Below are 24,932 nucleotides of genomic sequence, written 5' to 3'. Positions count from 1 at the left end.
TTTTCTGTGTATCCAAAAGTTAAGAAAACTTTCAGGAAGAGAAATATTGCTCTGAGCTTTAAGATATTTATGTGGTAATTCATGGTCCTTTGTAGACCACAGTTTATGTATTCAGAGGCCTCAGAGTGTGACATGACAGCCATACTCAGAGGTTCATTTTTAGCAAGATCTGTGGCTGCCACACCCTTTAACAATCCTCACTACCTTTAGTGACTCCTAGACCACACCGGACAAGGCATCAAGAACCAGAGAGGGATGCCTTGTGGATCTCCAGTGCAAACCTAAAACTGGCTCATTACAATTCACTCAGGGCTGAGTATCACACTTAAAAAGTGAATCCACAGAGCAGGAGTTTGGAAAGGAAAGACCATTTCACTAGAAATGGATGAAGACGGCAGTCAAAAGGTAATGCAGTTACCACAATGGGAAATGCTGCAGTGTTCTGAGATTCAGGCGGATGCCAACGTGCAGAGAAACAAGACCACAGATAAATACCACAATATATTTAGAGTAATAGAAGATTCTTATTATGAAGATAGTAAAGACCAAACACGGCCTTTCCTCTTGGTCCAGAAGGGCTCCAGGATAACCTTCAGGACTGACAGGAGATGGGAGAAGTAACAACCAAGCTAACAAATGGAAGGAGCAAAGATCTCAAACAAAGTGGGTAAGCAAACAAAGGAACTAACCCACAACAGTCCTACCCAATCCTTAGATACAGTCCCACAGGGAGAAAATACCAAAAGTCAAGGACATGAGTCGGGTGTGTAGGAGCAGAAAGTTGGCTCTGTATATCCTATCTCAAAGTGAGATAAAGTGTGCACAGAGTCCAAGGGTTCCCCTTAGAGGTAAGATAGTGGCAAAATTAGATAATTCTAATGCTCTATTTTGTGGTAGAGTGGTCGAGCAATAGGCTTATCAGAGGGTAGTGTTAAGTATTAGTTGTACACACACAGGCAATAAATGAGGAACACACACTCAAAGACTTAACTCCAGGCCAATAGGTTTTTATATAGAAAAATAGATTTTCTTAATTTATTTTTAGAACCACAAAATTCCAATTTTAGGTAAGCACATAAATTGCAAGGTACTTCACACAGGTAAGTATAGAACTTTGATTTAAAACAGTAGTACACACAGTTTTGATTCAAATGGCAAATAGCTATTTTAAATGTGGATACTGCAAAAATCAACAGTTCCTGGGGGAGGTAAGTAATAGTTAGTTTTTCAGGTAAGTAAAGCACTTACAGTCAGTCTCCTGGGCATAGGCAGCCCACCGTTGGGTGCTCAATGCAACCCCAAAGCCACAGCACCAGCAACAAAGAGTCGGTCAGGGGCAGAGCTCAAAGGAGGGCCCAAAACACATAGGCGCCTATAGAGAACAGGGGTGCTCCGGTTCCAGTGTGCTAGCAGGTAAGTATCTGCGTCCTCAGGGAGCAGACCGGGGGTTTTTGTAGAGCAATGGGGGCGAGGGTGGCGGGGGGGGGGAGAAACACACACAAGCACACAAAACACGCCCTCAGCGGCACAAATGCGGTCCAGTGCAGTGTGCAAAGTAGGCATCTGGTTTTGTATTGAAAACAATGGAGGGACCCGGGGGTCACTCTGGCGATGAAGGCAGGGCACAGGGGGGCTTCTCGGGCCAGCCACTGACTGGGCTAGGATAAGAGACGCCTGCTGGTCACTCCTGCACTGGTAGGTGGTTCCTCTCGGTCCTGGGGGCTGCGGTGCAGTGCTTGGATCAGGTGTCCGGTTCCTTTGTTATGAGGCACTCGCGGTCAGGGGGAGCCTCTGGATCCTCTCTGCAGGCGTCGCTGTAGGGGTGCAGGGAGGTCGAATCAGGGTGTCCACATCGTTGGAGTCGCCTAGAAGTCCTCTCTGCAGTGTTGGTTTCTCCAAACTCGAGCTGGGGGCGTCGGGCGCAGAGTGTGAAGACTCACACTTCTGGCGGGAAGTTAGAGTCTTTTTAAAGTTGGTTTCTTGTTGCTGTTTTGTGTTTTTTTCTGGACAAAGCCGCCGTCCTCGGGAGGTTCTTGGTCCTTTAGGTGCAGGTCAGTCCTCTGAGCCCTCAGAGGTCGTTGGTCCCACTGGATGCGTCGCTGTGCAGGTTCTTTGAGTCAGGAAACATGCTGGTAGGGCTTGGGCCAAGTCAGTTGTCATCCCTGACGTCTCTGCGGGCCTTTCAGGTCAGCAGTCCTTTCTTCAGGTTGCAGGAATCTGATTTCCTGGATTCAGGGTCACCCCTAAATACTGAATTTAGGGGTGTGTTTAGGTCTGGGGGGGCAGTAGCCAATGGCTACTGTCCTGGAGGGTGGCTACACCCTCTTTGTGCCTCCTCCCTGTGGGGAGGGGAGCACATCCCTATTCCTATTGGGGGAATCCTCCAAAACCAAGATGGATTTCATAGGGCAGGGGTCACCTCAGCTCAGGACACCTTAGGGGCTGTCCTGACTGTTGGGTGACTCCTCCTTGTTTTTCTCATCACCTCCTCCAGCCTTGCTGCTAAAAGTGGGGGCAGTGGCCGGAGGGCGGGCATCTCTACTAGCTGGAATGCCCAGGGGTGCTGTAACAACAGGCATGATCCTTTGAGGCTCACTGCCAGGTGTTACAGTTCCTGCAGAGGGAGGTGAGAAGCATCTCCACCCAGTGCAGGCTTTGTTCCTGGCCACAGAGTGACAAACGCACTCACCCCCATGTGGCCAGAAACTAGTCTGGTTGTGGCAGGAACTGGTCAGCCTAACACTAGGAATTAGACTGGTATACAGGGGGCATCTCTAAGATGCCCTCTGTGTGCATTTTTCAATAAATCCCACACTAGCGTCAGTGTGGATTTATTGTGCTAAGAAGTTTGATACCAAACTTCCCAGATTTCAGTGTAGCCTTTATGGAACTGTGGAGTTTGTAATTGGCAGACTCCCAGACCATATACTCTTTATGGCTACCCTGCACTTACAATGTCTAAGGTTTGACTTAGACACTGTAGGGGCATAGTGCTCATGCAACTATGCTCTCACCTGTGGTATAGTGCACCCCGCCTTAGGGCTGTATGGCCTGCTAAAGGGGTGACTTATCTATGCCTCAGGCAGTGGGTTGTGGGCATGGCACCCTGAGGGGAGTGCCATGTCGACTTAGTCATTTTCTCCCCACCAGCACACACAAGCTGTGAGGCAGTGTGCATGTGCTGAGTGAGGGGTCCCCAGGATAGCATAATACAGGCTGCAGCCCTTGGAGACCTTCCCTGGCATCAGGGCCCTTGGTACCAGAGGTACCATTTGCAAGGGACTTATCTGTGTGCCAGGGCTGTGCCAATTGTGGGAACAAAAGGTACAGTTTAGGGAAAGAGCACTGGTGTTGGGGCCTGGTTAGCAGGATCCCAGCACACTTTCAATCATAACTAGCATCAACAAAAGGTAAAAAGTTAGGGGGTAACCATGCCAAGGAGGCATTTCCTTACAGGGTGCAAATGGATGCGGCCGAACAGCCTTTCAACCACCTATTCCTTGTTCGTCTCTCATGGAGACCTGGAAGTGGAGACGTCATGGTGGCCATGGGGGCCCCTGCGTTGAAGAAGCGTGGAGTCACCAAGCCCTGGTTTTCCATTTATGCCCAAGATCAATAGCTGAGGAGTGCACTTTCGTACTCCTGTACCACTTGTTACAATGTTTTCTACATGCTGTTCTGAAATCCTTCGGGTTAGCAACCTAGGAGTTTGTCAGGGTGAAGCAGTCGGGCTACCTTTAGTTAGATTAATTTGTACTACCGATGTATATTGGGTTTGATTGTTAGGTTCTTGTCTTGCTCTCTTTGACTGTTTGTGCCAACTAGTGATAGTGGAGTGGTTATACAAATCTGGAGTCATTTGGGCTTACTTCAATACTCTGGAAACAAGATTGGTTCTTTCTTGCTGATTGATGTATAACGGTAGGAGAGAATATTATTGTACGTGCTCCGTTATTAGTGTCCTGATGATGATCCTGGAAACATCAAGGGGTCGAAACGTCATTGATGCTTTCTCAAGCTAATTGGATACAAGCAATTTTTTTTTGTGTAGACTCATTGGGGTTTTCTTGTTTTTTATTTTAAATTTGGATCCATCACTTTTTTTGTCTAAACACTGTTTATTATGTGTACTTGTATGTCAGTTTAAATTGTGGAGGCATGTTTTAGTGGTATAAATGCGATTTGTGAATAATTATTCTTCTGTTTTTGCATTTTATTGTGTGTTGGCACTCCCCCGTCCCCCCCCCCTTGTTTTTGTTATTTAATAATTCTCTTGGAACTATAGTGGTTAACAATATAATTGTTGCCCCAAGTTTTGGGCTTGCAGGGCTGCTCCGGTTATTTTGGTATTGTTCTGAAATCCTTGACACAAGACCACGTTTAATTAGGGCCACAGATATAGTATTATTTTTATTTATGGAAATGTAATTTGATTGGGAAGCTTAGCAACATCATAGAGACACCCGGACCAGACCACACTTTTGCTGGAATGTCATTGCCTGCCACTGGTCACATTCCTGGCGCGTGGTGTCATTCCGCGCTCTCCCTAATCTAATCCCAGAGCTACCTTTGGACTGTGCCCTGAGCTGCAGAGGAAGGCTTCTCCTGGGGGGTAAGGAGTGGAGTGGGTCTTCGTGGACGCCTGATGAAGGCTGTTTGGTGTTTTGTCATCTGGTTGCTCAGACTTCAGCAGCTGCTCAGGAAGCGTTACACAAGCAGACCCACTGAACTCTCTCCCAGTGCTGGTCACCAAGCGCTAGATCAGCCTGCCTCCTCCTGCCACGGGGTCTGACCTGACAAGGCTCTCAGCCATCGCTGCAGGACAGGAGGGCATGTTTGTGTTTGGCCTGCTTCCTCTCAGCTGCAACCACCAGCTTCCTTGAAGCCTGCCTGGCGCTGGGCAGTTCTCCTGTACCCCGGAAATGGAGCCTCTCCATGACAGCAATGACCCGGGCCATTAGAGCCTGCCTGATGCTTCAATCAGGCGCTTTTGTTATTTCCCTGCAAGGCTCAGGTCACTCATCAGCTCTCTGCCTCGAAGGTAAGGATCCGGAGATCGCTGGTAATGTGCGATATTACTGACATTTATTAAGTGCACGCGCACCCCTGTGGCTATCCGGTCATTCATCTGCATCTGGTCCCCTCCCCCTTTCTCACAGTACCTCACATCTGGCCCCCTCCCCCTTTCTCACAGTACCTCACATCTGGCCCCCTCCCCCTTTCTCACAGTACCTCACATCTGGCCAGCCTTCCCTCTCTCATCATGTTGTCCATTCCCTCTGGCACTCCCTCCTGTCGCCTGTTTGTCATTTCACCTCATGGACTTCCGTCCTCCCCCTCTCCACGAACCCTCCAAGCCAGTGGTTCTTATCCCCTTGACGCCTGACCCCCCAATTTAATGATTACAGCAATCTGGGGGCCCCCACCGAATCATTATTGGAATCCGGGGACCCCCAGTGAGTGCAAGCCGGGGACCCGGCCTAAGCAATGTTGATGATGTGGAGAGTGAAAGAGCACAGACTCGTGTACTGCTCCCCCCAATCACTGAGCACCCCAACTCATCTCTAGCCACGGATTTCAAAGTCATTCACATTTACAGGACGTCTTAGAACTTTCAATTTTAAATGGAGTTTTTTTTTTTTACTTTTGTACACTCAATTAATCTGTTGATATTATTTAATTTTCTAAGCAGTCGCGGCCCACTGAGTAGACATCACGGAGCACCAGGGCTCCCTGGACCACAGGCGAAGAACCAGAGCTCTGAGCCTTAAAGTCCTCTTTATGGTCCGAAAACCTCCCATCTCCCTTCCTTTTAAAGCTCATTCTCCTCTCTTAGTATATTTTCTGAGTTCTATCCCACCACGAGTTCTGTAGAGAACTGTTAACAGTGTCTTGTGCTCACCTGCATAGAACGATTCCATGATGGCTCTTTGTCAGACGTTGATACTAACATGTCAAGCTCTTCCAAGGGAGAGTGAGCTGACATCTTTCTAGTTAACTAGCACTTGAACAAACATGAAACTTATACAATTAATATGGTATCGCCTCGCAGTGGTAGAGTCGGTCTGGTGCACTTCCAATCTGTTTGGAGGTTATCATCACAGATTACAACCTGGTTCAACTTGTGATGATGTGTTAAAGGTCCATTTCTCTGGTAGGTGAGTATTTCTTTATCATTGAACTAAGGGTGTACAATTTTGGTGTTCAAGGGATGGGGCCCAAGCGCTTTGCTGTTCGCTGAAGCATCATCTGTATAAAAAACAGCAAAGTATGGGAGGCAAAACACTGTCATTCCCAGCACTTGTCTTCCAGAGAGCAGCTGCAAGGGAAGAAGAGATCCCAACTCACATTTAAATCGACACAAGTCTATAATTGTATTTTCTAATTAGCAAGTATACACAAACATTGGCAAAGCCAATAAGTCTCGCCTTTGAGACTTCGTGGCTTTGCCAAAGCCTTTTGGTGATACTGTACAGCAATCGGGAACACATTTTTTTTTTTTTTTTATGATGCTGGGCTGCATCTGCCAAAAGAAAAAAGAAAACAAAGTTGCAATGACGTGGCTGCATCACCGTGCATGCGTATGTCTCTGAAGGAAGTGGGGCCATCTTTTTCTATCACCATGCATGCGTATGCCTATGAAAGAAGTTGGGGCGATATTATTTATTTAACAATGCAAAATGGATCAGTAAATTAAAAGAAGCATTGGCAAAGACAATAGGTTTCTCCTATATAAGAGATATTGGTTTTGCCAATGTCGTTTAGCCACACTGTACATCATACTGAAGTGAGGCGCAGTGCCATGGCATAGAGTAGTGTAGAGTGGCTTGGAGTGGAGCAGAGTGGCTTGGAGTGGAGTGGAGCAGAGCAGAGTGGCATGGAGTGGAGGAGAGTAGAGTGGCTTGGAGTGGAGGAGAGTAGAGTGGCTTGGAGTGGAGGAGAGTAGAGTGGCTTGGAGTGGGGCAGAGTGGCTTGGAGTGGAGGAGAGTAGAGTGGCTTGGAGTGGGGTAGAGTGGAGGAGAGTAGAGTGGCTTGGAGTGGAGGAGAGTGGCGGAGAATAGAGTGGCTTAGAGTGGAGGAGAGTAGCTTGGAGTGGAGGAGAGTAGAGTGGCTTGGAGTGGGGTAGAGTGGAGTTAGGGTGACCAGATTTTCAGTACAAAAACCAGGTACGTCCATTGACACAGGACTAGGACTAAATATTGGTACTACAGTGACCCGTACCAACCTTTAGTCATATCATGAAAATGAAAGACTCTCCAAAGCTTTTTTCAAGGGGAGGAGGTTTATGATCCTGGCCTCGGGGAAGGGCTCCTTTGAGACTGATTTACCCAGCACAGGCAGCACAGCAGGAAACTATGTTCAAGTAAACTCTGTCCCGGGTGTGATGAGAGGGCAAGTGTAAAGGTGGGCCTTCACTGCACTGGGATAAATGTGTGTGCTCACCAGACCCCCTCTCAAATCAGGTACATGTATTCTTTTTTTTTTTAAAGACGGGTCAGGACGCCAGGGCAGTCCTTAAAAACCGGGACTGTGCGGGCTAATCTGGGACGTCTGGTCACCGTAAGTGGAGTGGTGTAGAGTAGAGTGGTATACAGAGAAGGGTCATAGACGGAAGTGACGTGGTGAAGAGTGGAGTGGCATAAAGTAGAGTGGACTGGCACAGAGTAGAGTGACGTAGAGTGCAGTGGCATAGTGTAGAGTGGGGTGGAGTGACGTGGAGTGGTGTACAGTGGAGTAGAGTGGTGTAGAGTGAAGTGGCACAGAATGAAGTGGCATACAGTAGAGTGCCATTGAGTGGAGCAGGGTAGCGTGGCGCAGAGTGTGACTGTGTGAAGTAGAGTAGCATAGAGTACAATGCCATAGAGAGGTGGGCATAGAGAAGAGTGGCATAGAGTGGAAAGGCCTAGAGTGGTGTACGGTGGAGTGGAGTGGCATGGAGCGGAGTGGTGTACATTGGGGTAGAGTTGCTCAGAGTGCAGGGGCGTACAGTGGAGTGAAGAGGTGTAGAGTCAATTGGAGTGATGTCGAGTAGACTGGCATAGAGGGCAGTGGTTTAGAGTCCAGTAGCATAGAGGCCAGTGGCATACAGTACAGTGGTGCAGAGTATAGTAGAGTGGAGTGCATGGCGTAGAGTGGAGTGGAGTGGAGTAGGGTGGTGCAGAGTACCGTGACGTAGCTTGCAGTGGTGCAGTTGAGAAGAGTGGCATAGAATGCAGTTGAGTAGAGTGGTGGAGAATAGACTGCAGTGGAATTGAGTAAAGTGGTGCAGAATACAGTCGGTTGGCGAGTGCAGTGGTATAGAGTAGAGTGGTGCAGAGTAGAGTACAGTGGCTACTGCAGTGGCATAGAACAGAGTGGAGTAGAGGAGAATGGCACAGAGTGCAGTGGCATATAGTGGAGTTGAGTGGTGTAGAGTGCAGTGGCGTGGAGTAGTGCAGAGTGGTGTGCAGTGCAGCTGTGTAGAGTGGTGCAGAGAAAAGAAGCTTAAAATGCAGTGGCATTTAGTGCAGTGCAGAGTGGCGTATAGTGCAGTGGCATACAGAAGAGTGGCATAGAGTGCAGTGGCATAGCGTGGTGCAGAGTACAGTGGTGTACAGTGCAGTGGTACAGAGTGGAATGGCATGGAGCGGAATGGTGTAGAGAACAGTGGCGTAGGGTGGTGCAGAATAGAGCAGTGCAGAGTAGAGAAGAGTAGCATAGAGTGCAGTGACAGAGGGGAGTGGCACAGATTAGGGTAGCACAGATTAGGGTGGTGCAGATTAGGGTGGGGTACGCTGTAGTGAAGATAGAGAGCAGCTGCGTAGAGTGCAGTGGCGTAGATGCAGTGGTGTGAAGTAGAGTGCAGTCATGTAAAGTGCACTGGCATAGAGTGGAGTGATATAAAGTGGAGCAGTGCAGAGTACAGTAAAGTGGCGTGGGGTGGTGCAGAGTAGAGAGGAGTGTTGTGAAGTGGAGTGCCTTACAGTGGAGTGGTGCGGAGTAGAGTAGAGTGGCATAGAGGGCAGTGGTGTTAAGTAGAGTGCTGCAGAATAGAGAGGTGTGGAGTGGTGTAGAGAAGAGTTGAGTGGTGTACAGTGCAGTGGCATAGAGTGCAGTGGTGCACCGTAGAATATAGAGGTGTGGAGTGGTGCAGAGTAAAGTACAGTGGTGCAGAGTGGAGTGGTGCAAAGTGCAGTGGCATAGAGTGCAGTGGCGTAGTGTGTAATGGTGGCGAGTAGGGGGCATAGAGTGCAGTAGTGTAGAGTGGTGCAGAGGCACAGAGTGCAGTGGAGTAGAGTAGATTGGCATAGGATGGAGTAGTGTAGAGTGTAGCGGGGTACAGTGTTGTAGAGTGGCATAGAGTGCGGTGGCATAGTGTGGAGTGGTGTAGATTGCAGTGGAGTAGCGTAGAGTGGTGCAGAGTAGAGTGCAGTTGGATAGAATGCAGTTGTGTAAAGTGCAATGTCAGAGTGAAATGATGTGCAGTGGCATAAAGTAGAGTGGCACAGAGTGGAGTGGCACAGACTGGAGTGGTGTGCAGAGTTGAGTGCAGTGCTATGGAGTGGTGCAGAATACAGTAGAGTGGCATAGAAAGCAGTGCCACAGAATAGAGTTTTGCAGAGTGGCATAGAATGGTCTGGTGTAGAGTGCAGTGGCTTAGAGTGAAGTAGTGCAGAGTAGAGTAGCATAGAGTGGAGCGGCGTACACTGCAGTGGTGCAGAGCAGATTAGAGTCAAATGGCATAGAGGGCAGTGGCACAGAGTAGAGTGGAGTGGTGTAATGTGCAGTGGCATAGAGTACAGTAGTGCAGAGTAGAGTAGCATTGAAGGGAGTGGCGTACACTGCAGTGGTGCAGAGTAGATTAGAGTTTACTGGTGTAGAGGGCAGTGGTACAGAGTAGATTAGAGTCGAATGGCATAGAGGGCAGTGGCACAGAGTAGAGTGGTGTAGTGTGCAGTGGCTTAGCGTAAAGTAGTGCAGAGTAGAATGGCAGAATGGAGTGGCGTACACTGCAGTGGTGCAGATTAGAGTTGAATGGCATAGAGGGCAGTGACGTGGAGTGGTGTAGTGAGCAGTGGCATAGAGTGGAGTGGTGCAGAGTAGAGTGACATATAATGCAGTGGCATAGAGTACAGTAGTGCATAGTAGAGTCGCATAGAAGGGGGTGGCGCACACTGCAGTGGTGCAGAGTAGATTAGAGTTGAACGGCATAGAGGGCAGTGGCGCAGAGTGGATTGGTGTAGTGTGCAGTGGCATAGAGTGGAGTGGTGCACATTAGAGTGGCAAAAAAGTGCAGTAAATTAGAAGAATCCAGTCAAAGGACTATGTCAGAGCTTCAGTTCAAGTTCTATGGGTTCCTTAATCTATAAAGAGAAGCCAATCTCATGGGTTTTATCAATGTTTTACAGAGGCAGTGCAACAGTGAACATTGTATTATGGACAAATTAGAAGAACACAGTAGAAACAATGTTCTACTCATTAAATGATATTTGGGACATTCTTTATTTAGAAGATAAGCAGGATCACGGTCACACTATACAGTTCAAGGATAGGTGCATTCTGTGCCACAATGACAGACCTGTTCGTTGTAATAGATTCACTGATTTGCTTACATTGTTGGGTAGGGGGGTGGGCGGGGGGGGGAAGAAGCAACATGGAAAAGGGTGGGCTGGAGGATTTAGAAGCTACATGGATGGGGATATGGGTGATGGACAGAAAATACAAGCACTCGTGGAATGCTTGAACCCCCCAAAAAAATTGCTCCAAAATCATAGAGCAGTGGAAGGACACAAGTACTTGGTCCATGCTCCAGGGGAGGGACAAACAAAAGAAGAAGGCATGACTCATGCATGCCATGATAGACAGGGGCAAAGCAAATGAGTGCGACACTGAAGCTAACCCATGGTAAAGCTCTGAACGGACTGTAAGCCCACTGCATGTAAACAAAATCTCTTGCAAAGACAGCGCATGTACTGTCTAGGCGAAACCTAAAAATGAAATTGAAGTAGAGTGAACGAGGGAGAGAACAATATAGGTGCAGGGTGGAGAATCACAAGAGAGACCGAGACTCACATAAAGGTGAGAGCAACATGGAGGGGGCTGTGGATTTGGCAGAGGGCAAAGCACACAAAGAATCGAGCTGGAAAACACATGCACTCTCTCATGGAGCACTTAACCAAAAAGAAAAAAGTAGTTTCCTATAAGCGAGCACAAGAGGAACACAAGTTATCAAGTCAAAAGGATGGCAAAGACGGATGTCCCAGGAGAGATACAAATACAGTATGGTACAAAAAAAGACCATTGGATACGAATGCAACCGAATATGAGTGACAATAATGCCAACCAAAGGTAAGCAATAGGTGGGCTGTGAGCCCAATGTAAGTTCTTGATAAAGCCACAGAAGGTATTTTGCAACCAGCTTGCTTTGTCTAGCAGGCGAGACAAACAAGGACCACTAGCATTTACTCAAACTGACAGATCAAACACAAACACAAACTGGGACAAGAAATGTATGCTGAACTTTTTTATAGTGCTTTAAAAAAGGAAGAGGCTATAAGCTAGTTTTACACAACAATGCCACCTCAGTAGTAGTGCCACACAACCAGTACACTTGAGCTGTTGTACCTAAATTATTTAAAGAAATCTATTTTAGCATGGACTTCCTGCCGTGCACAAGTTGATAAGAAACCACCCACTGCAGCTCACAGATCGAATCAAACAGCAGTAGGAGCACTCGTCAACATCACAGACAGAAGAACAAGCTGAAAGGAAGAGCAGGTATGAATGCCAGCTTGGCACTGAGACCAAGCTTAGACTGATCATCATCTAGATGGGCAGAGAAACTCGAAGTTTTGGAGATCCATCCGAAGGGATTGGGTTTGAAATGAAAGAGATTTATAAAGCACACAAATACCAAGTGGCGTCAAGGAGTTAGAGGCAATAAGTCCACCTAGGCTAGGGACCAGAGAAGCAACCATGTGGGGCCCAAGGGAATCAGAAAAACTCTGCAGAGAAAAGCCAGGTTTTAAGGGCCTTACTAAAAGCCAGAGGATTCTCAAGGCCAGTTAGGTGACGTGGTAGGGTGTTTCACAGCTTAGGTGGGGCCACAGAGAAGGATCTTCCTCCCAACCTTAGTTCGGACATTTTGGAATCACCACCAAGTTATGCTTGGAAGAACAAAGTGACCTGCTGGGCAAGTACCAATGAAATTTGGCTCCGATGGCACAAGGTCCTGACTTACACAGGGCTTCTTGAGCAATACATAAAGCTTAAAAACGGATTCACCTACTAACTGGAAGACAGTGCAGCTTAGGAAGTTCATCAGAGAGACTGGCACTTGGGAATTTCTAGGATAAGCCTTGCCCCTGCATTCTGAACAATTTGATGTTTCTTCAGCAAATACTTGTTGATATTTAGATAAAGGGCATTGCAGTAGTCGATCCCCAATCCTTGCAGTTTGCCAGCAATTAATAATATATGTTATACTCCATCAATTCGGCGCTCACGACAGAGCGAGAGTGAAACAGAAGGACTTTAATTAGACAAAGATTAGGGAGTGTCAAGTGTAAATTGATCATACTTTTCATCCTTTCAGCTTATAGCAAATGTCTTTGCAGTTAGATACCAAAGCATTAGCCCATAAAGAAAATAAATACTAATAAAGAGGATCAAGAATATGTTTTATCATTACAAATTGTCAACCAGGAAGGCTCTGAGGCGGTCTTCCATTCACAATTGATGCAATGGGTACTAAATCTAGAGACATATTGTCTCCACAATCAAATGTCACATTACCAGTTTTTTGACAGCGCGTATCTGCCATATGTATCGTCCCATTGGGTACGCGGAATCCGAATATGCTTTTTGATAGTAGGATTCTAATTGATTTGAATCAAGGTGATCTCTTGAACTTTACCCCCAAGATTCACAATCTACCTATACACCTAATTTGCTTGTTACTTTCAATAAAAAAAAAAAAGACCTTTCCACAATCAACTTACGCTTCTTTCTGTCAGGTAACCACCTAAAAGGTACTAAAAACAAGTGTAACTCACCACAATGAAAATAGGAAACTACTTATAGCAGGAAAATTGTGCTTATTGACAAGGGACACCATTTCATGAGGACCACTGAGACTGACTTACATCCACACAAAAGGTCTGAATCCCACTGAACATCACCAACAGAGTCAACTGTATACACAAAAAATCTTGATAGTCTAATGCGTTGATTGGCACATTCTAGTGTGAATTCCTTTAAAAAAAAAAAATAGTCAAGCCTCTGTAGAGGATGATTTTTAATATATTGGAAACTGTAAGGCTATTTCTAAAACGTTTTTTCCTTTTAATATTTGTTATGAGGTCAAGATAGATCAAAATGAGGTCTAAATTAAAGAAGCTAGGAAGTTAGACTGTATTGAGAGTAAGGCAACCAAAGATGGACACCACCCATAGGTGCTTGGAGGAGCCACAGAATAAGAAATTACACTTGTGAAACCTTCTGATTCTGGGATGAGTGGCAGTGGATGAATCCTAGAACCCAAAGAACTGATAGTGGCATTCTTGATGTGAGAAGAGAACATTATGTGAGCGACACATGTATACTGTAGGGTCAGCGATGCAGCCCATGAAAAGATTAGATGCTGACGAAGGGGAACCAGGTTCCGTAGTAACTGTATCCCTGGAGGAAAACATGAAAAGACAATTCTAAAGAGGAGTTCAATAAGGATGGAGACATTTTTTGAGGGACCTCAGAGAGGAGTCATTTGAAAGAAGAAAACAAAAGAATGAGATAGGCGGTGACTGCTGGCACGACAGGGGGCATCACTGCATCCTCTCTCCTGCCTATCTGCCAGTATCATACCAGGGTAAGATCTTTCTTTGCTCAGACAGAGGAAAGAACTCAGCCTTGTTGAGATGCTAAAAGCTGGAAAAGAAAGGGGTAATAACAGACTATAAATGAATGCAGCAGAAGCCCTCATACTTGGGGGTGTTTAAAGGGGAGTCATAGTACAAGGCTGGCAATGTTCTTATATTCCCTTATCTGTCCATGTCTCACCACAGCTGTGATTAGTGGAAGATGCATTGCTCGCTGGAGGGTCACATGGTGCCCATGGAGATAAGAGACAGTCGATGTTCATGCATTGCTCACAGATGAGCACACATGTCAAATGTGGAGTTCGCAGTGTGTTTTACAAAAATGCCAATAAAATGGTTTCAGAAAGACCGACGAGCCACTGGTACTATTAATATTCCTTGTTAAAGGGATGTTGATGCTTCAAGCTTCTTTTAGGATTATAGCAAAAAAAAAGTCATGATCTACCAACAGGTAGAGCAAGTGCACAAGAGGGGCTGAAGCCCGGTGCTTGGAAAGGCGATCCAAGAGGGAAGATCCAGTGGAGAGTGTATGCAGGCTGGACACTTCTGGAGATCCGGGAAATCCAGGAAACGTGGTGATTTGTGGCACAGTCTGTGTGTATGAGAGGTGACGGAGGAGGTTATGCCACGTTCACCCACGTCCTCTCCCTTCAGCCTACGGTTCATGCCTGAACAAAGAGTACTTACTCAATGAAAAAACAGAACCTAAAATTCTGTTTGGGTTCCTAAAAGAAGTAGCAGGCTTGGTGGCTGGCTATAATCTGTTACCATGGTAGTGGAATGCCACCAGGCTGATGACGCTTGCCCTGGTGGCCTCTCAGAGAGGACCTTACATGGTCCGGACACAGGTTTAACACTCTCTCGGAGACACCAGCAAGAGCTGGGAGTGATCTGCCCCATTCAGACGTGCGACTCCTTCTACCCCTAGACTTCAAGCATCACAGTCCTGCCTAGTATGAGAGACTCCCGGTGAGCTTAGCATGGGGGAGACCGTGCAAGACAGTGGGGTAGGGAACCACCCCACACACACACACACTTTAGCATCTTAAGTGGGGGTGGTCACTGCACCGGCTGGCCTGGTCATCCGGCCCCACTGACTCTTGATGTATTTCCTAGTTAGCCTCTCCTCTCTGCGGGCTGCACACAGAGGGTGAGAGTCTGATCCAGGGGAGAGCAGGGCGGGGCACCGGGGTGGGGTCAGGAGCTGCTGAGGGAGCCAGGCTCAGCAAGGAGAGAGAAAACAAATGAAAATATAAATATAAAAGTACACTATAACCAGCAAACAGGGTGCGTTGGGAGAGAGGGGATTAAGAGGGACGATCTGATCGAAAAATAGATTGAGAATGGAAAGGAGGAAGGCGTGATGGGTTAAAGGGCAAAAGGAAGGCAAGAAGCAAGGGAGATAATATGAAGGAAAGGTGACAGGAGAAATAGAGGGATGAAAACAACAAGGGAAGGTACAATGATGAGTGGCTGGAAAGATGAAAGGTTGGATGGTGGGAGAAGGATCCATTAATGAACGGTTGGAAGGAAGGGTGAAGAGATGGATGGATGGGTGAAAGGTTGGGTGGTGGGGGAGAAGGATTAATTAATGAAAGGTTGGAAGGAAGGGTGATAAGATGGATGGATGAAAGGTTGGATGGTGGGGGAGTAGGATTCATTAATGAAAGGTTGGAAGGAAGGGTGATAAGATGGATGGATGAAAGGTTGGAAGGAAGGGTGAAGAGATGGATGGACGAAAGGTTGGATGGGAGGGGAGAAGGATCCATTAATGGAATGTTGTAAGGAAGGGTGATAAGATGGACGGATGAAAGGTTGGATGGTGGGGGAGAAGGATTCATTAATGAAAGGTTGGAAGGAAGGGTGATAAGATGGATAGATGAAAGGTTGGATGGTGGGGGAGAAGGATTCATTAATGAAAGGTTGGAAGGAAGGGTGATAAGATGGATAGATGAAAGGTTGGAAGGAAGGGTGAAGAGATGGATGGACGAAAGGTTGGATGGGAGGGGAGAAGGATCCATTAATGGAAGGTTGTAAGGAAGGGTGATAAGATGGACGGATGAAAGGTTGGATGGCGAAGGATTCATTAATGAAAGGTTGGAAGGAAAGGTGAAGAGATGGGTGGATGAAACGTTGGATGGTTGGAGAAGGATCCATTAATGAAAGGTTGGAAATACATCTGATAAGATGGATGGATGAAAGGTTGGATGGTGGGGGAGAAGTATCCATTAATGAAAGATTGGAAGGAAGGGTGATAAGATGGATGGATGAAAGGTTGGATGGTGGGAGAAGGATCCATTAATGAACGGTTCGAAGGAAGTTTGAAGAGATGGATGGATGAAAGGTTCGATGGCGGGGAGAGGGATCCATTAATGTAAAGTTGTAAGGAAGGGTGATAAGATGGATGGATGAAAGGTTGGATGGTGGGGGAGAAGGATTCATTAATGAATGGTTGGAAGGAAGGGTGATAAGATGGATGGAAGAAAGGTTGGAAGGAAGGGTGAAGAGATGGATGGACGAAAGGTTGGATGGCAGGGGAGAAGGATCCATTAATGGAAGGTTGTAAGGAAGGGTGATAAGATGGATGGATGAAAGGTTTGATGGCGAAGGATTCATTAATGAAAGGTTGGAAGGAAAGGTGAAGAGATGGGTGGATGAAAGGTTGGATGGTGGGAGAAGGATCCATTAATGAAAGGTTGAAAATACATGTGATAAGATGGATGGATGAAAGGTTGGATGGTGGGAGAAGGATCCATTAATGAAAGGTTGGAAGGAAGGGTGAAGAGATGGATGGATGAAAGAACTGTTGGATAAAAGGCTGTTGGATAAAAGGCTGTTGGCACAAATCAAAGGAAGAGTGAATGGATTTGTGAAGGGAATGGTCATGGGATGGAAGGTTTGATTAAACGATGGCTGGAGAGGTGGTTGTAAAGATGAAAGGAATGATGAACGAGGTAGTAAACCGATGATTGGAAGGAAAGACTGTGGGTTGTTGGGACAATAAAAGGACGGGGTGAAGGGTCAAAGAATGGATGGATGGAAGGATGAATGGATAGATCGGAGGACGTGCAGGTGAAGAGAACTAATCTAGGAAGTGTCGGGCTTACTGTTTCTCTTAGAGTTTTGTTTCTGAGTGCGGGGCAGTTCCATTTCTGGCTCCCCCTGGGTACACTAGAACAGCAGCTTCTCAGAAGGTGACCCGGAAGTGCTCAAACCTGCATCTCTCTTAGTCTTGTTGCCCTCTCATGAGCTCCAGGGTCTGTTATCCCGAACTGTCCTGCGCATGAAAACTAGAGTAATCCTGGATTCTGTTTCAGGGTCTATGAGAAGGGCTGCATTCTTGTTCATTGTGACTTTACTAGGGGTGGTACTTGTAAGAGAAATGCCTGCCTTGGCTGCATCATATTAAATCATACCTCCACTGTAAATGACAGAGAGTTAGAGAACACGTGTGGAACTAGTCCAAGAAAAGTTGTGCACGTTCTGATTTCAGGTTTTATTCGCACACAGGCCGAGGAAGTGAACTGTGATCACGAAAACTCGCAAATAAATGGTACTGTTAAGTAAAGGTACTGATGTCTTATTATCAACATAAAACTGCTTTTTGTATTACACTTGGGTAACATGGTAGAGAAAACCTGAACTATATATGTGCGTTAAATAAGTGAGCAAATGTAGTGTAGTGTGAGAGCGGAGATGTGAGTAGAGTCTGCGATAACTGAAGGCAGACGAATGGACAGAATGCTATGGTGCAGGTGTGCACACACACACAGCTACGCACACGCACACCCAGTTTTTAATTTGTAAATAAAAACGTGCTGGTGCCCAAAGCTCTCCTGTTAAACCCGCGGCTGCTGCAATTAAATGTGGGAGCAGGAAATACTGAGGCAGGGTAATCCTGAAGCTATCTCGACCTCTTCAATCCATTTACAGACAATCCCTGCCCCGCCAGCTCACTCTTGCAGCTTTCTGCTTTCTCCCTTTGTGACGCTTTTTCGTTTTTCTCTTCCTCGTCTTTCCCATATGTGTCTTTTGCTCGCAGCAAATGCTTGAGGCAGAAGAATAAGCGCCGGCCCTCAAAAATAAGTGCAGGCGCCCTGCACCGGAAACAACAAGCACAAATTAAGCACTGCGCACACCCACACACATTTGAACAACAGTATTATTGTGTGAGTGCAAGGATCGACGTAGAGTTGAGTAGAGTCTCAGGAGTCTGTGACCCTGATGAATGTATAAAAGTTGGACATTAAAAGGGACCAATAGAAAACAAGCATTTGCAATGCAATGTGTCTCACATTTCTCCGAGTTAGAGCTATTAGCATTTGTAAACTCCCAACCAGACTTTTCTTGCCACATTAAATGGAAAAGAAAAAAAAAGAAAAAAGAAAAAAAAAGAAGAAGAGCGTGATCGCGCTGCTACAGTTCACTCGTAGTGAAACCTATCAGCAAAAGTGCAATTATCTATGTAACCGGCAAAAGTGCAATTAACTATGTAATGGGGTCGATGTCATGCAAAGCACTCACCTTCTGCCAAGCGAGATCCCGCTGCGAAAAAAGTAGTCCACAAACCGGATGGAAAACAGCGAGCCTCGTATGTTTTCAGTACTTGGTCGCTGCGCTCGAGGAGAGCTAACCACCGGAAAAGGCATGACATATGCATTTTAAAAGACAAGCCCACTAACCAATGAAAGATACTGACGTGACATGGACAGGGCTCCGAACCCTTTACTAACTACTACAGCGTCTCGCAAGCGATATGCATGAGCAAGCACATGCTAGCGCAGGCTCGACCCTAAAAAGAACAATACACTGAAGAGTTTTCCAATCGCAGAGCCTCTGGCGTGGCAAATGCAGACTTTGCGTGCAAAAAAACACTGATTTGTGTCATGCACGTTTTTTTTATTTTGATTGAAGCACCTGTCGCTTTAAGGGGCGGGGTTGCAAATGCAGAAGTTTTCTGCTGCCAGTCCAGTGATGGAGGTCTTCTGTTCTTTGCCTTTACTGCATCCACAGCCACTCAGCAGGATTCTCAGAGGGAATCCTAACACATTAATATTTATCAGGTAGGACTTCTGTGAATCCTACTGAACGGTGGTGTAACCAGTTTCACATGGACCCCAGTGTGAGTAGAGAAAAGAGCCCATGGCCACTATTTAAACTGTGAAATACAGCAATAATCGAGGTTCAGTGGGCCCCCCTCACCCCAGTGCCACTGCACCTGCTGCACCACTGGAAGCCTGGTCCCTGCTACTGAACGCCCATTCTGCGCCGCAATAGATTTGTGGAAAAAAGATTGGGACACAGCGCGGTGCAGAAATAGTTACTTGCTCTGAACCCCAATGTTGATAGATCAAGATCAGTGCACCATGTCTGATCCCTGTAGACTGAACTGACATGGAGTTTTGGGAAGAGACGCGCTGTATAAAAATCTTAAATAAAATAAATAATAAGTCAGTTATTTGTTGCAAATGCCCTTATGTCTTAGATTTTGCGAATTCGAGCAGGCAACTTCTTGCCGTTCTCTATAAAAATCTATGTTGTTGGGGGGGGGTGATGTGGAGAATGTGGCTGAAGCTATAAAAAAACAATCTTAAAATAAATGAAGAGTAAATTATTTATTTCAAATGTCCTTAATTCTTCAGGCATCCCAATTTGAACTGACCTCTTGTTCGTATTTTCTATAAACATCTATTCGGAGGGGGGGGGGGAGAAGGTGTGGGGGTGCTATAGTTTAAGTGAGATTTTGGAAACACATGTACAACCGGGTTCAGTTTAACTTAGTTGTACCAGAAGTACATTTTGAGGGGTTAAAATTCAGAATCCTGAATCAGGATTAGTAAAAATGTACATTCGGAAAATCTGTTAACAAATGAAGCAATGTCGTCATTATACCAGATTTGCAGTATTAGGCACATTAGAGTGGGGGGTATTGTTTTTGTTTCTGGGCTTGAATTAGATGAACACATATAAACTTGTCATTTGTGCGTATTCACATATCTTTCTAAGGTATTTCAGGCAGACAAATTTGCTCTGTTCTATCAAATTACTTAATCTAGCCCAGGTTGCTATAAAAGAAAGAGGGTGATATACACCACAGCAGACACACTGAAGATAAGTAGCAATTTAAAACTGTTGTATGCACCAAATCATTACAAAGTATTTTTGTTTTATTCTACAAGAAACAAAATACAGCTTCCTAATACTATCCTCTAAAAGCTCTGTTGCTGTTTTAAGGAAAAGATTCGAAACATAGATGTTTTTGTCTAACAAGGAGTTGCCAAGTTACAGGGTTTTTCCTCTCCAAACTTCTCGAAGATTTCTCAAAATTGTGCAAGTTTTGCAAATATTTGCTAAAAATGAGAGAGAAAAACGGAAGTCACTATTAGTGGGAGAATTTCCTTGCAGAAAGAAAATCTTGTATGAAAGGATTTTACAAAAATGTGCCACCCTGTAAAGGTTTGTGAAGAGTAAAACACTTTGCATTTGTGTTTTATTACACAATGTGTAGTCTTTGCACAATGTGACCATCCATTTTTTTTTTTTGCTACTGAGACTCTAAGGCCACTCTGTGTAGCAGGAGACTCCAACCTCTTCATCATAAGGGCCGGTACTACAATGGAAGACGATTATGAGAGGAAAAGAGTGGAGTCTATAAAGGGGTGTGTTTTGATGTCAAAGTGGTCACCTACAAAACATGATGCCCATTCCCTGGCATGGTGAAGAGCACCAATAACACCCTGTGCAACGCCACAGCCATATTCAGGGTCGCTTCAGAATGGCTTGCGTGACGCTTATTGGGGGTGCAGATGTTAGCAAGTGATGTACTCTGAAATACTGATGCTCACTTACTTAAAAATAAATAAATAAAATAAATCCTTAGTCACCATATGATTGCATAGGCACACAATGTATAGATCTTGTCCTGTACGGCTATATTAATATGCCCCCACTACACTGGCCTTTTAAGGTTTTCTTAACCATATTTCCACTACTGGACCCAGAATATACTAAGGAGGGACCAGTTAATAAATGCCCAAAGTAATAAGGGGGTCTATGCCTAGGATAGTGAGTGGGTACAGAGCTTTGTAGTTTGGTGAGCCTATGCAATGTAGTGAGTCCATGCATGGTTCTGGAAGCCTCTCACTGGAGCAGTGGATCTATGAGTATACTGGGTGTTCGTGCAAAGTGTAGTCAGGGAGTTTAAGTACAGTGTGGTCAATCTATGTATACATACAATAGGCCGTTTCGGGCCACAAACTCTGACAAATTGAAATTTATGAGTGAAGAAGTGGATAAATAATCAATAGAACCGCACGGAAAAAAAATTGAAATGCAACCCTTTGTGTCCCTGTATCTTCACGTCAGTGCATTTTGTATTAGATAAAAAACAGAGCCACAAACAGGCCCATCTTGCTTACTCTTTGTGTTCCGGCCCCTTACTGTAGTGCACCGAGTGTCAGTGAGACACATACTGCACAATCTTAAAGGACTGTGTCTACCTTTACATCCCCAGCACAGACAGAATAGAAACCATAATTAAGACAGAGTGGTACCTTCCACGGTGTTGATGCATTTGAAGGAATAATCCACGGGTGGCCCCAGCAGGGCTTCTTGTACAGAAATCGTCGGATTCATCTTTGAGCAGATCTCCTAGAACCTAAAATGAACAGACTGCATTATAGTCTTGTGAAAATGACTTACATTTTCTTACCGTAGATGCCACTTAAAGTCCGCAGGTCAATACAGAAGAAACATTTCACTGAGTCGCAGAAATTGTTTGTACTGGTAACAAGCACAAATAAATCACAAACCACCGAGGCACCTGAATAAGAAAGGCAATGCATGTGAAAAACAAACAGCAAGGACGTCCAGAAGTAAAGCGTGGATTTAAAAATAAGCATTTCAAAATCTCGACCTTACATAAATGGGTCTATACATGCAGCTCAATGCATTATCGAGCTTTGAAAGGGCAAAACATCTTAAGCAATGGATGAACTATGAAACAGTAGATTATATCCTCTAAAAATAGAGGTGGATAAACAAAAATGGAAGCCACAAAGCGTGCCTGTTCACATACAATTGCAATTTCTAACTCCCAGTGCTGCTGTGTGTAGTGTAACAGCTTTAATCAGTCAATTACTGGGGAACACAAAGTGCATTCTGGGACTTGTAGTCTTTCTCTTCTAGTTATAAATATTTGCCACAAATCCCCACTTCCACGCTGCCAGGGAGACTAGTGGAGTGTGCCAAGTATGGGTCAGAGTTCGTGTGAGCTGTGTGCGTTGTGAGGTTGTAGGGTGGTGTGTAGTGTGAAGTCTGGTGCGAAGGTCGCCTATCAGTTAGGAGCTGGTGATTCAGCGGCCTCGGCCCGGTAGAGTTTACCTCGTGTCATCCTGCGGGGGTGCTCGCCCCGCTGCCCCGCGCTGGGTCAGTGGCTCCGGTCCCTTTCCATCCTCCTCCGGGCGCCCTGCTCCGGAGCTCCAGCCTCAAGCCTTAGAGAGACGCGTTTACGGTTTCCATGGCAACGGTGCGCGGCGTAGACACGAAAGAAGGACATCGTGTGGCCTCCACTTAGCGGCCATGTTGGAGTGGAAAAACGACACCTTCCAGACCTTTCGCGGAGAAGTCTATTTGAACCTGTTAATACGTTTATCGCCAAAATTATCTCGAAGCTCTGGCTGTGCCAACTGCCACACGCCGGAAAGTGTTGTTTTCTTAAATAAAAGCAGACTGCTTTAAAAATAAATGTGATTAATAATAATTATATCTGGAAGAGAAATCAGAAAATACAAACATAGGGGATTTGTAACGAAGAAGTTGCTCTCGAGTATAATAGACACTGTAATTTTGCAGTTTTATATAGCGCGAACTCGAACCGAAGGTATTGGAGCGCTTTACATGAACACCAGGTACGTTCCACAAGGACACAGTGGTATTTTGGTAGGCACCGGAAGATTAAGCGATTTGCCCGCAATCATGGGATTGTTGCTTTCCATTTAATAATGATAATAAAAAAACACCCTTCTCTTTTACCTCCAACATCTAGTGTTTTATACCTGGATGACACCCCCCTAAGATGGCCGCCGCGTTTAACACGTTTGAGAGCCGTCGTGGCTTGGGGGACAGGTCTCGCCTAACCCTTATTCACTGACCAATCGGCTATATTCGGAGTTTTTTTCTGTCACACAAACACGTCTCTGATAGGTCGACGTGGCGCAGGGAGTATCCGCCAATGGCAGCGCGCGGCGCTGAGGTTTGAATTGTACCTGGGTGCGCGCGCGGCCGGGAGGGGCCGCCGGTGAGAGGGGGCACGGAGGCGACCGGAGGAGCGCGAGCCACGCACACTCCCCTACGTGTGACCTTCGCCAGCGCTTCCGGTGACGCAGAGGGACCCCGGGTGTTTGACGGTTAGTGTTGAAAAGACGTGCCAACCCTCCCTGTGCGCCCCTCTCTGGGTTTGGGGCAGGTTTTTGGGGGGTGGAGGGGTCGGGTGTGCCCCGGGTCCCCGTTACTCCGCAGCCGGTCCGGTCGTGTCCCCAGAGGGCATCAGGCCATCTAGTTAGGGGAGGGCTTTGGATTTTGTGCTCCTGACAGCTGCGCCCGTCTGACAGCCGGAGTCCCTGATTTCCACTCCCCCTCAGGTCTCGGGCCCTGACAGCTCCGTCACCACTCTTCACAATGAAGCAATTCCAGGGCTGGCATGTTTTTCGCTTTTGAAGTAAACTCAGTGCATATTTTTATCCAACTTTAAATTTTGGTTGCAATTACATTTTTGGGGCACTTTACTTGTTTGAAATAAACCTGCCAACCGGGTTTATCCTGAGGTGCCCCAGGAGAACAGACGCCCCAGGATACTGTGCACAACATTCATGGTGCCCCCTACCCAGAGGGTCTGTTCCTTTCCATTCCACAAGTTACTAGTTCGTTAGGGGGAACGCAGTGTGCAGGATGTGTGGTCCCCTTGGATCTGGCTCACTATTAATACGTTTAAGGAAGCCCTGGAAGGCTCACCGGTCTGTGCCCGTTAATGCATTAGAATCCAAGTATTGCTAAGCTATGTCGTTGTACAAACTTGCCGAGCTTTTGACTTACATGATTGGCTGACTTGATCCTTGGGAAACCTCGCCCTCAATTATGCTAAGTTAAACATTGACTGAGGAGGCTGAACTTTGGATCTCTTCTTTCATTTAACTCAATGTTTACCAAAAGTTGTATTACCACAACCCAATTTTGAGGAAAACTAACTTTGGCGACCCACTTGGCATTAATGGACATGAGGCGGGTACTTTTTCTAATGTAATGAAAGCATCGTGTGATAGCGAACTGTTATTTACAGAACGCACAATTTCCAATGAAATGGCACCTACATTTGGACAGACATCGTTTTACTGTCTATACTGCACACTAGTGATAATGTATGGAAATCGGATTTCAGTGAATATTTATCATTTATGCATCATCAAGTAAAGTGCCTTGATTTGTTTTGATCCTGTTAAAATCCTTGTTTTAATCACGCTTCAGCATTACAAAACTACATGCTTTGTTTTCGTTTTCCTAACTGCTGAATGTTTAAAATTCCATTACAGGTATTTGTTTTGTTGTGTATTACAGAAAATGACATCTTAGAGCTATTCTGATCACACTCCCTGTACCCCAGCAAGTGTGTCCCATAATTCCCTTTAATTTGACTGCAAAGTGAAAGCAGTGTGTAAATACCATTCCGCATGTTGAAACAATAAGCAGCAATCTGCCAGAAGACGTAGCATGACATTTGACCTCTGTCTTAGAAGGTCAGCAAACGTGACAAGATAAATACAGAATTCAAAGTTATTTTTATTTACTGTTGGGACTGTAGCAACCCACCAACAAACAGCTCACTACTCATCAGTGGTTACTGACCCACAGTTTGGAAAACACTGATTTAATCTGTTTTTACTGTAAATATCTGCATTGTAAGATAGGGTAAAGAAGCTGGCACTTATTTTATTGACCGTTCATGTATACGAACAAGATACGGTTCGCAAGTCTTCTCCAAAAATCCTCTTATTTCGATTTCTCACTTGCAGTACATAGTTT

At 45.8% G+C, this 24,932-nt stretch overlaps 2 protein-coding genes across 8 annotated transcripts in view; one reads left to right on the top strand and one right to left on the bottom strand.

Moving 5' to 3' along the window:
- The window catches only part of LRRC51 (leucine rich repeat containing 51), a 65,744-nt gene extending 43,369 nt beyond the window's left edge, over positions 1 to 22,375 (bottom strand). The window contains exons 1-2 of the mRNA XM_069203756.1: positions 22,239 to 22,375; positions 21,410 to 21,513 (exon numbers count right to left, since the gene is read on the bottom strand). Coding sequence (XP_069059857.1) covers positions 21,410 to 21,491 — 82 coding nt within the window. The 5' untranslated portion in view covers positions 21,492 to 21,513; positions 22,239 to 22,375. The remainder of the gene's footprint in view (positions 1 to 21,409; positions 21,514 to 22,238) is intronic.
- Positions 22,376 to 23,054: 679 nt separating this feature from the next.
- The window catches only part of NUMA1 (nuclear mitotic apparatus protein 1), a 443,588-nt gene continuing 441,710 nt past the window's right edge, over positions 23,055 to 24,932 (top strand). For all 7 annotated transcript variants that reach the window (XM_069203745.1, XM_069203747.1, XM_069203751.1 and 4 more), the window contains exon 1: positions 23,055 to 23,263. The gene's annotated coding sequence lies outside the window, so the exon portion shown is untranslated. The remainder of the gene's footprint in view (positions 23,264 to 24,932) is intronic.

The sequence above is a fragment of the Pleurodeles waltl genome, chromosome 8 (genome assembly GCF_031143425.1).
Source record: "Pleurodeles waltl isolate 20211129_DDA chromosome 8, aPleWal1.hap1.20221129, whole genome shotgun sequence".
In the NCBI taxonomy this organism is placed as follows: Eukaryota; Metazoa; Chordata; class Amphibia; order Caudata; family Salamandridae; genus Pleurodeles; species Pleurodeles waltl.
The sequence above is the reverse complement of the archived record's forward strand: the minus strand, read 5'-3'. Positions and strand labels throughout refer to the sequence as shown.